Source organism: Fukomys damarensis, unplaced genomic scaffold (assembly GCF_012274545.1).
Source record: "Fukomys damarensis isolate Sample0158 unplaced genomic scaffold, DMR_v1.0_HiC HiC_scaffold_9, whole genome shotgun sequence".
In the NCBI taxonomy this organism is placed as follows: Eukaryota; Metazoa; Chordata; class Mammalia; order Rodentia; family Bathyergidae; genus Fukomys; species Fukomys damarensis.
This window is the reverse complement of record NW_022900921.1, coordinates 21,641,297-21,654,213: the sequence shown is the minus strand read 5'-3', so window position 1 is coordinate 21,654,213 and position 12,917 is coordinate 21,641,297. Positions and strand designations below refer to the sequence as shown.

The window sequence follows — 12,917 nt, the reverse complement described above, 5'->3', positions numbered from 1 at the left end:
GTATATATATATATATATATATATATATATCTTGATAAATAATTTTTGCCTGTTTTTGTTCCACAAATACTTTCTTCATAGTTGATTTCAAGGTTCAGTAGCCAAGCATTCAGTAGTATTTCTGTCATTCAGACACAATAGGTATAAATAATCTGAAGTGTGTAGAAAAGAATAAACTGTAGGAAGACTATTAGGAAATTTTTGAATTCTGAGTGTCTATTATTTTATTTCAATACAGCTTATTCAATTATAGATTTAAATAAATTTTTAATGATGGCAGTTATTTAACAACTGCCTCATGAAATTTATAAGTATTTAACACATAGTACTCAGGAGCTGGCCTGAGTCAGCTGCAGCACCCCATACAGCACAGTGGTTTTTACAAGCCCTGCAGTTCTGGTATACTCCAAAAGAATGCCCTAAGAAGCAAGATGACACTCCTGCAGACCCTCTGGGAATGGTGAGGTTCAGACAGCCTGCCTGAGAAGCTGTGTGCTAGGGGTGGGGTGGGGCGGCAGTATTTGCCACTTCTTGGCAAGCCTCCTGCAAGCCTGAGAGGTTCCCAAAGCATTTGGCTGACTCCAGGGCTGGCTTGGATGGTGCCTTCAAGGCTAAAGGGGCTACCGAATCCTCCCGAGGCTCAGTACCTGTCTGTCATTCCCCTAGGAAGCCACTTGGCTCTTTGCTGACCTTAAAAGCATTACAGTGATGTTTGAGAAAAAAAAACAGTGAGAAGGGAACGAAAGGGAAAAAAAATCTACTTGATTCAAGCTGTAAAATATTTCTAATGTCTTAAGGGAAAATAATAGAAGATCTACTCCACAAAAAAAATTTATCTACCATCAAGAAGAACTTGCTTTAAAGATAGAAATGAAGAGCATGGATTATACGCGAGGTATATGCTGAATGTTTCCTTGTGTATTCTTATTCACTGCACTCCACACATCCCTGGGGAACTAGTATCCCCATTTTATAAGGAGCTTAGACGATTTCCCGAGATTCGACAGCTGATGAGAAGACTAGGATTTCTCCCCTGCTCTGCTCACCGCTCTGCCCTATACGTAGAACAACGTTGCCCATGACAGGATCTCTCTAAGTGCTTGTAGAATGAATCCATGACTACACGGGCTCCAAAGCTTCTAAGCTCACCTCTAGCAGGGAAAGAAGCTGGTGACACAGCAAAGTGCACGCGTGAAGTGGCAGAAGGAAACATGATGGGTGAGATGGGGGGGTCCCTCACACGCTCTGCTTTTTACTGACTCCATCTTCAACTGGAATGACTCCACCTCTCTCTGGGGCTCAGCTTCCTCCTGGTAAAATGGGAATAATGAAACCTATCTCACCAGGTAGTGGCCAGAACAAACTGATGCCTGGGAAGCCAACCATTGGCATGGGAAAGGTACGTCAAACCCCACGGAATCCAAAGGGATTAAAAGGCACAGTGGGCACAGTGCAAGGCAAGGATCCTCAGAGGATTCAACCTTGAGTTGGAGGTACTATTAGCTGCCCCTGGGAATGTACCACAGAAAAAACAATTTCAGGAAGCTGTACTGCCCTGACTTTTATTTGAAATAAATGCTAGGGAGAAGATAGGTGAAAGGAACCCAGCCACTGCTACTGCAGAGTGGTATTGATACCTGGGAATCAAATGGCAAGGTAAAGAGGCAGCAGCAGCCTCCCTTTGACCTTGAATCAGACAAGGCATCCAGATCATCAGAGAATCTACAACTGAGGGTGTCCAGAGCCAGCTCACTGTAGAAGCGGCACCTGAACTCAGATTGCTGGGCCCGCTTCTTCCCCACATGGCATGTGAGGGATCAAGATGCCCTCGAATCTAGAAGATTTCTGCTGATGCCATATTCCCAGGTGCCACATCGGTACCCTAGCAGAGCAGAAGATGCCAATATCTCTTGCTGTACATGTCTGATCCTCTTTGAGAAGGGACACGAGTGTGGCTGTGTGTGCTTGCTATTTTGTGTGTGTGTGATGCAGCAACTGCACCCAGAACCCCACGTGCATACCCATGCACATTCATTTTATGGAGAGTAGAAATGGGAGTGGAAGATGAGGACAAAGGTAGGAAATTGTTACGTAAAAATATACAAAGTGATTACTTGGACTTGGCTCCTATATCGCCCGGACAGACCAAACTGTGCTAAATGCCTGTGCCTGGAAATCCCCAAGCAGACCAGTTTTTCCTAAAACAGAAGTTTCACAGCAATCAGTTAGGAAGGGCTCAGTCAGTATGACCAGCATCCTAAGTCCCCTTGGCTTCAGTCCTTATGAGGAAAGTAACTTGAAGTAATGTGGCATTTCCCAATCGTAGTTCCTGTTCAAACTACTTTGCACAAGCCAACTGTTGCACAGGCTCAACAGGGTTGCTTCTAATTTTTAGAAGCTGCCCAATTCATGAATAAGACCACTAAAATCAATCTGATACAATTGGGTTTTTAATACAGTACACATATTAAACAAGTCCTTGCAGTGTAGGCAGAGGAAGATGTGTCATGAACTGCATGTTGGGGTTAGTGCCATCCTCTGCGCCTGACGTCTAAGGAGGGCACAAAGAGGAAGGACAAGAGCCTGCCAGCCCCCAGAGCAGAAGACCCTGCCACTCAATGATTTGGGTGGGGCACACCCACTCATCTATTCTTCCTCCAACAGAGAGCATCCAGTGTGGGTACTGGGCTGGGATGGGTGACGGGGTGGCTCTTCAAAGCCACGCAAAGCTGATCTCTGTTCTCAGGGCACTCTGGTTCTGTAGCCAATGGTGTTTCTGCAGCAAACACACAATTCTGCAACAGGCAGAGTTCAAAGAAGATGACCCCTCCAGCTCTATAATGGAGCGGGACCATAACAGAGGTTGGGGAAGGGGATTAGAAAAGGCTTCCTAGGGAGAGTGACACTTAATCTGACTTCTAAACTAACTGCTAGGTAGGATTTAGCTCAGCAAAGAGTTCACAGCAGTGTGTCCAAACAGTGCAAGCAGCATGCAGGGCAGTGGAGACATGAGAGAGCGAGGCAGGCTTTAGCAGTCAAAAATCTGAGTGGAGTAGGAAGCTGAAGAGTGCACGTGGGATTAGCCAGAAAGAGAATGAAAATGTAAACTCTGTACGGACACAGGTGAGGCTCACTGAGCACCCATGCTCAAAGCGTTGGAGGGGACATGTGCAGAAGAGGGTAACACCAAAGGTCTGCAGCTGGAGTATCAGAGTAAACACGCAGTTATAAAAACTGGCAAAAAAAGTCATTAATTCCGCCTGGGGGGTGAGGAGAGGAGATAACATTCAGAAAACCTCAGAGAGGAAGTGTTTTCTGAGCTAAACCTAAAAGGGGTTCAGGATCCTCCCTGCACAGGGGGCCTGGGAACCTGAATGAACATTCCAAGCAAGAGTTCATGAGGAAAAGTCCTGCGTCTGGTGTCTAAGGTGCTAAATAATAGCAGAACTCTCAAACTTACCGTGATTAACTTGCAATAGAAAGTTTGCTAGGTGGTATTAAGGGGCAGCAGGGATGAAGGATTATAAAGCCATTACAGAAAGTAACTTGAGAACATAAACTTTCATGAGCAACATGGTGTGCCCCCAACCCTACAAAGCATATAGACGATAGCCTCAAAGAAGTTCTTAAAAATCCAAGTCTGGGCATTACCTACGTCCATGACTCAGATACAACTAACACCATTAGTCCTCTTCACCATTAGGAGTCATCTTGATCTCTTTATGATTGCTAAGCAGGGTACAAAATTATGATTCTCCTTTCTCTTATAGGAATGAAACATAAAAGTGAATATCCTGCTTAAAGAGGGGGGAAAATCAATTCCCTCTGGATCTGGAGTGAAATTGAATTTTACGTGTTACTCAGCAGTCCCTGAGGTGAAGAAGGAAGGTGAACCTGCCTTTCTGTGTAACTGGAAGGACAAACATACTTTCTGTTAGGGGAGAAGAAAGAGTTAACAGAGGCAATAGTCAGGCCTCTCATTTTCCCCCTGAGCTGGTCCCTTTCTAATGCTAAGTGTAACTCTAACCTACTGGGTGAGAGAACTTAACACTATCATTAAAAAAAGAAAGAAAGAAAACAATTAATACCCCAGCTAAAGCAGACATCTCCCCTAGTCATGTTCCACCCAGGGTTACAAAAGAAAACCACAGGCCTCCTGAGCTGGGCTGTGATTACCCACACAGTGCCAACATCCTTTCTCATCCTCCACACACGCACTGACTCTCAAATGGAAGCTTGGTGTCCTGCACCATAGCTGCTAAACCTCCATTTGTTCTAGCCCTAGGCAATGGTTACAGAAGCATGGACACCTTCTATGCTTAGGACCGGGCAAGGAGTGGTTTCTTAGTGCCAACTAGGAGTCGGTAAAAATGACCTCTTCATTCTGTCTTCAGCCCAGAGGGTCCAAACAGCCAGGACATTTGCTCTGGAAACCTTTAAAAATTTTTCTTTTTCCCAAATTTCCAACTCTGAGAAGCTGGTGCCTGCAGAAAGCAAACAGCATACCTAATGTTCTGGCTTTTCAAAGTCAGATCTTTATCCAAGCCATGCCCTTGGTACCCTACAAAAATGGATTTATGAGTAAAATTAATGTGCTGGAAGCCCTCGTTATCTTGTGGTTTACAGAATTCATGTTGGAAGGTGCTAGATTTTATAGACTAGAGAGGGCTCTCAAATTAAGAAGGTAGAGAACTGAGAATGTGCCCAGCTGTTTCTCCATTTCCCGTGAATACTAAAGGAAAGAAAATAGGTCACATTAGAATAGTAGTTCTTAAAGTGTTGTCTCCAGGTCAGCAGCATGACTACCACCAGGGAACTTGTGTGAAAAATAAATAACCAGACCCTCCTGTCAAGACCTGATGGTGAGAAGCATGTCTGAACACCTCTTCTGGTCTGTGGATGCACATTCAGGCTCGAGACCTACTGTAGTGGACTTGTGGTCCTTCACTCTGGCAGTTCCTTAACACACCTAGCAAACTTCTCATTGCAAGGTCCTCACCCACCTCAGCACATTCGATCAGTATGCTTAGGCCTGGGGCCTCAGCAATGCTGCGTCTATCAGGCTTCCCAGGTGAACTGAACGAGCAATCAGCACTGTAAGCCGCTATAAACCAGAGCACAGAGATTTAGATTAGATGTTTTTGGAATTCTAATTTTCCTTTTGGCTCAAAGTGATCATGGCCACAGAACGGGTCTTATACATCAAATAAGAAGCTTTTGGGAAGAGGAGAGATAGATGTCCACCTTCTTGAGTTGGAGAGATTGAATGTGAGGCTCACCAGACATGGCAGAATCTTGTGCTCAAAGCATTTAATAATTTTCCCAGCAAAGCCATAACAGAGAAGTGGGTTAGTCTCCACAGTCAGAATTCATTATGAAGTGACACACTCAGAAGCAATGAAGAGTGACACGATACCCCTCTACCCCTCAAGTCCAGATGACACAGGCCCCAAGGAGAGCTCAGGGCCTCCTGCTCACTGCTGGGCTCTGAAGCCCTGGGTGCCAAGGGTGTGTGAGACAGCACCCTCTTGTCACCCAAGTCTGATTACAGAAGGTACAAAATGAGGACAATCTGTGTCAGGGAAAAACCTGGAGGGGGCCACTCCCGTGGGTTGGGAAGATCCTTAGTATCCTGTGAGCTGCTTCTACCCCAAACAGGAACTAACAGCCTATTATAAGTAGGTTCCTGAAATTCAGGTACACAGGCATATTCCCAAGGATCTATGATTTCCTTTCCCAATAAAAAGGACCTCAGCACTACTGAAATGAAAGAAACATTTCAAATTGGATTTTCAACAGAAACAGGCAATATTTATAGGATGTTCCAGCAGAAATGAGGGCCAACTCTTTGATCCCTACACTGTAAGACCAAACTCTCTTCAAATAACAATAAACAGGACCAAGGAGCAAAGTTCAGAATGAGCTAAACAGCTATCCAGTTGATATACATATCTAAACATCACCATCCTAATATCACTACCTAAGGAGTCTTGAGTAACCAAGCCCTTGGGTTTTACTCTCTTTTTCCCATAAATCATGGATGAGGATAGAATGAAAAAGAGAAAAGGCCATGCTTTTGATTCCTGATGCCCACAGTTATACGGACTTTGTAGTCTGACCAAACTCAGCTTGAATTTTGACTATGACATATTTTCCATCTGGTCTTAAATATTAATTAAGTTTATGAGTCTCAATTTTTCATCTATGAAAGAAAAATAATAAGCCTTAATACCTAAGATTAAGATGACCAGACAGAATGCATGGACTGTATTTTGCACAATGCCCAAAATATAGCAAATAAAGTGGAAGTTATGATCATTAATTATTTACCCCTGCATACTTCCTGAAGTTTTTTCTCTTTTGTGAAGGCTTTCTTGACTAAAATGCTTATGCACACAGTCCTTTGTAGCTCTGGTACCCAAACTATGCATTTAGATTTTCGTTATTCTATTATAGGTTGGGTACCCCTTATCCAAAATGCTTAAGACTAGAAGTTTCAGATGTTTTTTAAATTTTAGAACCTTTTTATATACGCACTGAGATATCTTGTTTGTGACTTATGACTAAACATAAAATTCATTTATGTTTTATAAATACCTTATACACATCTGAAAATAATTGTATGTAATATTTAATAATTTTATACATGAAACATGGTTTCAAGGGCTTAAATTTTCCACTTGTGGCATCAAGTTATTGCTCAAAATGCTTCAGATTTTTGAAGTGTTTCAGATTTTGGGTTTTCGGATTAAGGATGATGACTGTGTATATTGCAATTGCTTATTTACACATCTGAAAATGATTTCTTAAGGAAACAGATCATGGTTTTTTGTTTTGTTTTGTGTGTAGTATCAGGGATCAAACCCAAGACCCTACACATTCTATGGCAAGCATTTTTATCACTGGGCTACAATCCCAACCCAGATTGTGCCTTGATGTCCTTAATGCCCAGCACATACCTGATGGATGAATGAAGCAGGCTACTGCATTTACTCAGTAATAAGAAGAATCGAATTAAGGTGGTAGAATAGAAAGGAGGAGAGAGGAGATAAAGACGACACACTCTAGAAAGTGATGCCAGTGGTTGACTCTGGGATAAAAGCAGCAAAACTATTGCTTCATTGAGTTATCTAATTATAGCCAATCATAGATACAGTTCATCCAGAAAACTCCTCTCTGAGGACCTTCTAGGGAGAAAAGAGAGAGGGGTGCAAGGGCAATACTCATTCCAACAACTGGAAAAGATTTATTGATTGAGTGTACACAGACTTTCTGAAACCAGTCCCCATCGGACTGCAGACTCCCTTGGGGACATGACCCACAGACTAAGTGGAGCTTTGAAGGAAACTGGGTCAAATCAAGAACACTTACCTCCATTTTCTAATTCTTAAGGATTCTGGGCCTGTGTCTATTGGCTGCCTCTCAATCTGCCACGCTTGCTGATTATCATTTTCTACAGATTGCTTCCTGAGGAAGCCCTCCACCTGTCCCACTGATACTTTCATTTTAGTTCCACTGCTGCCTAATATCTCAATAATGACTACTAGATATATACTGCTTCAGTCATCTCCCTACCACCACCCTACTCCACACCCTCTTTCTGGAGTATGGGTGGGCCTGGAAAATCTGCTCATTCAGGAAGAGTCTCAACCATTGTCACCACTGCAGAGGATAACTGGAGAAACAAAACCCAAAGTCATCAGCCAAGAAGGAAGATTAAAATGTTTCCTTGACCACTAGGCATAGAAAACTCCCCTTCCCATTGTTGCAAATGAGGTAGTAAATAGAAAAGCCATTCAGAAAAGCTGCAGTGGTGTCCACCCCTGCACTCTGAGAAAGCCTGCCCACTAGGACACAGCATGACAAAATGCCATGTGCCTAACTCCTATCTGTGCCCATACCATCTTTCACAGCAGTGGGGTTAAGTCACTGAAAAAGTGAGCTTGCTGAGCAGGCCACTGACTTTTATCTGTAGACTTCCACTGCCATTCGTCAGTATCAATATTTTAGAACTTAGCTCAGCTTTAGTCTGAGTCCAGCACGACAATATCACGGTGAGGACTCACCACATCCTGGGAGCTAAGGACCTCCAAGATGCTGTTGAGCAATTCCACGCAGTACTTCTTCTCCAGGGCCTGGTGCTGCACCTCATCCTTTGGTTCCAACAGCTCCTTCAGCTCTTTGGTGATGACAGGAAGCAGAATGTCCCGGCATTCTGAAAAGACAGCAGTTTTGCAGGCAGGTGAGCTTCCTCTCACTGGATTTCTTTCATATGTACATATGTAAGTATTTAAAATTGTATAATGATTTATAAACTATATCACATAAATGATTTATCATTAAATGATACACAAATATATTCTCCTCATAAAAAGTGTCAATATTAAAGATTAGGTTAAGGTACCTTTGGATTATATTCCATAATTCTGATCCATCTCTAGAGGACAAACTGTTTATATAAATGCACAAACACACACACACACACACAGGTGTATATATACTGCTGGTACATGCATGTATACTGCATATTTATATATACACACATGAATCCATTTACACACACATACGTTTACATATGGTATATTTATATATATTTATACATAGTATACATGTTAAATTTATATTTACACTGGTACATATATATTATATGGGTCATATAGATTATACATTCATTTATGCATCTATATTAGTATAAACTCTCAGGTCTCATTTTTATTTTTCTCTGTCTTTAAGTCATATCATACAGTGGCTATAAACCTTTGAGTTTTTATGATTTTGCATACATATATTTCAGGTTACAAGATAGAGTCATTCTGTTTTATTTTCTTTTTCCAGTAGGAGACTAGGCTATGTGCATTGCTCATCATCTTGATACTTTTCACTTCTAATATTTCTTGGGGTACTTTTTATGTTATTACATATATGAATGAAATGAATTACTTAACATGTTATAGTATTTTCAAGATTCCTCAAAGAACTAAAACTGGAGGTTCCAGTTGACCAGCTATTCCCCTTCCTGGTATCTTTCTGAAAAAATTAAAAGTATCATACCATAGTTATATATGCACACTCATGTTTATAGCAGCACAATTTGTAACAGCTAAATGTTGGAAACAGCCCAAATGCCCATCAACTGACAAATAGATGAAGATGTTTTTTTTTATACAATGGAGTATTACTCTGCCATAAAGAAGAATGAGATTGAGATATTTATAGCTAAGTGGATGCACCTTATTCTTAAGTGAAATAAATTGAACACACATTTAGATATTGCATTGTTCCTCTGGTGTAAGAAACTGAAAGTGGAAATAAGGACTAAAATGTACAATAGACATTGGGAAATAGGAAGAATAATGTTCAGATGAGAAGGAGAACAAAGAAGGGGGAGGGAAAAAGGAAAGAAGAGACAAGAAAAAAAGAAATTAATGGAAAAACTGGAAACAAAGCTTTTATATAAGGGAAAGAAGAGGGATGGAAGGGAGGAGGGATGGGGAAAAATGAAGCAAGATATATTATGTACTGCTACAAATTCCCTATGATGAATGTTATCATTATGTATATCTAAAATGTACCAATAAATGTCTTTCTAAAAAAATAAAAAGAGCTCTACAGATAAAGAAAAGTATTTTCAAGTTATAGGTATATTTGCTTATTTAGCTATGCCCTCATTGTTGGAAAATTTTTCTGTCTTATAAACAGTACAGAAAGTAAATAACATTCCACTTGGATCCTTGTGCACATTGTTTTCACTTTAAATAAATTAAAACTTTTGTAGAGAACAGTAGCTCTCTTAACATTGCCATCTTGGGAAATTTCTGGAATACTCTGCAGCCCTGTACAGCTTTTCCTCCATATTTTCCTTAAAAATAAAAAGCTTAAGGACCCCCCTGCAAAAAAAATCCCAAAACAGTTTAAGCCATTCACATCCAGTTGCCATTTGAACTGAGATGTGAATCCCACAAATCAAGATTTCATTTAAATTCCAAAGTAGATTTTGAACATTTTTTGATCTTTTGAGGCATCATGTTTCTGGAGATACAGGGATGACATACAGTTTCTGCCCATTAGGTACTTAAAATAAAACAAAGTTGGTTAGCAGCAAAAACAAGGAGTAATGGCAGAACCTAGACTGAGAAAAGTGGAAAAGAGAAGGGCATCTCTTGTTCTGTCAGTTCCACATCTGCACTCACTGCTGGCACAGCCCCTGACTGCTCTCTGGGTAGCTGTCTTTCCATGGCTGTACCCCTGAAGAAAGTATCATAAGGCTCAGGACAAGGACGGGACAACCGCCTCCAAATAGGGTCTGAAATCTGAATCCTGAAGGAATATTTTATAATAGAAACTAGTAATATTACTAGTATACACTGAGTGCTTGTAGTGTATTATGCCACTAGACACTGATGTGTGTGTGTGTGTGTGTGTGTGTGTCCTCTTCTTTTGCAGTACTTGGGATGAAACTCAGAAATGCTACACCACTGAGCCACAGCAGTTCCTCATAAGGAAACAAAGGGACTTACTCTGTGCGCACAGCTAGGAAGTGGTGGATCCAGACTGACTGCAGAGATTGTGCTCTTAACCACTAAAGGACAGTCTTGTCCACTGTGGAGCTCAGCTGTCATTCCAGAGATGCCCAAGGAGGAAGTTGCCCGGGGTGCCTGTTGCTTCCTCCCCTAGAGCTCTTCTTTGGTCTCTCCTCTCTGACAACTGGCACCCTATCTTTCTCTGATTCTACAAATGACTTTCTGTCTTCTAAGTACATTTGTTTTTACTTAACTTTACCAAGGTAGGCTTCTGTTGCTTACAATCCTCACAACTGGTAGAGTTCCAAAATACCAGAAGAGTTTCAAAGGTAGAAATGAGCTCTGATTAGAAAGATTATGGAAGACTTTATAGGCTCTCACTGAATTGTGTCCCTTATCTCAGAACCCTGATTCTTTTTTATGTCCTTACTGGGGAGGTGAGCCCAGGCAGCATTGAGCTACAACCCTAAATCTTTTTCTTTGTTTTTTTTACTTTGAGACAAGATTTTACTAAGTTTCCCAGGCTGGCCTCAAACTAGTGGGCCTGCTGCTTCAGTCCCCCAAGAAGCTTGGGTTTTAGGTGTGTGTCCCTACTTCTATAATTAAACTAAAATCACCGCATCAATAGCCATTCTGTCCACCAATGTGCAAGTTCATGAAAGATGTACAAAAATTCAAATGCCCAATATAGCACCTGAATCATATTAAGTCAGTAAATCTTGGCTGAATGAACAAAAGCAGTGCTCTTGGAGATGGTCCTTGACATGAATAACATTGCCACAGCAAGAGTGGGGTTTAGAGAACAGTGAATGATATAGAGTATACAGTTTTAGAGAAAGTGGGACATTCTTTTTGATATAAAATAATGGAATATTACATTTAAAGTGGAAGTTTTTAAATGTTGTAGGAAAAAAAATTTATATAGTGATTCTTCTATTTATAGATAAAATCATAGGTGACAGATTTAACAATGCTTGATTATTCATTCATCTATTCTGATAAATTTTTAAAAGAATAATCTAAATACGAAAAAATTGCATTTTAAAGGTTGCTGTTCTAAGCCAGTGGTGGTGAACCTATGACATGCATGTCACAGCAGGCATTGAAAGTTCTAAAAGGTTTGCCATCTCTATGCTAAGCATTTTTGAGAGTACAAGACACTGCATTGGACATTGTCCTTTGTTAAGAGATTAAGGGGGGATAGGGCTGGGGATTTAGCTCAGTGGCACCATGCCTCCACCCACACAAGTGCAAGGTCCTGAGTTTGATCCCCAGTACTACAAAAAAAGAGAGAGAGAGAGAGATTAAGGGAGGAAGATTGGAGAATATTTATATCCCAATTATCATAAGATTTAAGTTAAATATATACTGAGTCCTTATCTTATCATCAGAAAGCTGAGCTCTTATCCAGATCTATTTATTTTAAAAGATTAAAAAATTTCTTACGATGTTGGGAAGTTTGCTTCCAAATCATATCTATAAATGGATATTAACATATGACTTTGAAACTTTGTGTTTATTAGAAGAAATTGCATGTGTTAGGATTGTTGTCAAGGGAAAACTTGTGAGATCATTTGAAGTGGTAAACAGCTCTCTGGAGATGAATAACCTCACCATCTTTAGGATACTTAACTGTCCAATTATGCCTCCACTGGTGTTCTCAAATGAAACCAAACAGAAGATAAGAATTATAAATTCTCTTACTAAGTTGGATAAGGATTATAAAGTCTTCCTTCTCAAACAGTTAATTTTGTAAACAAAATAAATAAGACATTCTAACAAAGGAGATTTAAAAGCAAAAAAAGTCTTATTTTTTTCCACAATTCTCTAGGCAAAAGGAAGTCACCAAAAAATGTTCTTTAAGAAATGCATGTCACTGCACTGTAAAAGGCTGGAGGAGGAGGAGGAGCTCAACAAGCAGAGAGCCAGCAGGATGCCCTTGTGGTTATCCTGCTGGGGACAATGAAAACAGAAGAACTAAGCTTCTCCTCATCCCACACCCAGATTTGTGTTTCTGATATAGCGCATCTGTTTATTTGCTGCAACTAACAATTTGATAAGGTATTGAAGGAACACAAAAGTAATAAAGCAAGAGTGGTCAGTTGTCTGGAATTTAAAATGTAAGAAGAGGCTGGGAAAGGAGCTCAGCGTTGAATTCGTGCTTGGCAGTCACTACACCCTTGGTTCAAACACTCGCACACACACATGCACACACACACACACACACACACTTTTCAAGGACGAAAATAGCCTTTTAGTCTTGATTCAAGACTAAAAATCGGGCCGGGGATTTAGCTCAGCAGTTCAGTGGCCTGCCTCGCAAGCGCAAGGACCCGACTTCGATCCCCAGTACCACAAAAAAAAAAAAAAAAAAAAAAAAAAAAAAAAAAAAAAAGA

The 12,917-nt window shown here is 40.7% G+C and overlaps 1 protein-coding gene across 3 annotated transcripts in view; it reads right to left on the bottom strand.

Annotated features, from left to right (window-relative positions):
- Positions 1–12,917, bottom strand: part of Dock2 (dedicator of cytokinesis 2) — a 418,217-nt gene that overhangs the window by 241,258 nt on the left and 164,042 nt on the right. For all 3 annotated transcript variants that reach the window (XM_010622200.2, XM_033761620.1, XM_033761619.1), the window contains one exon: positions 8,067–8,215. In XM_010622200.2, the coding sequence (XP_010620502.1) occupies positions 8,067–8,215 (149 nt within the window). The remainder of the gene's footprint in view (positions 1–8,066; positions 8,216–12,917) is intronic.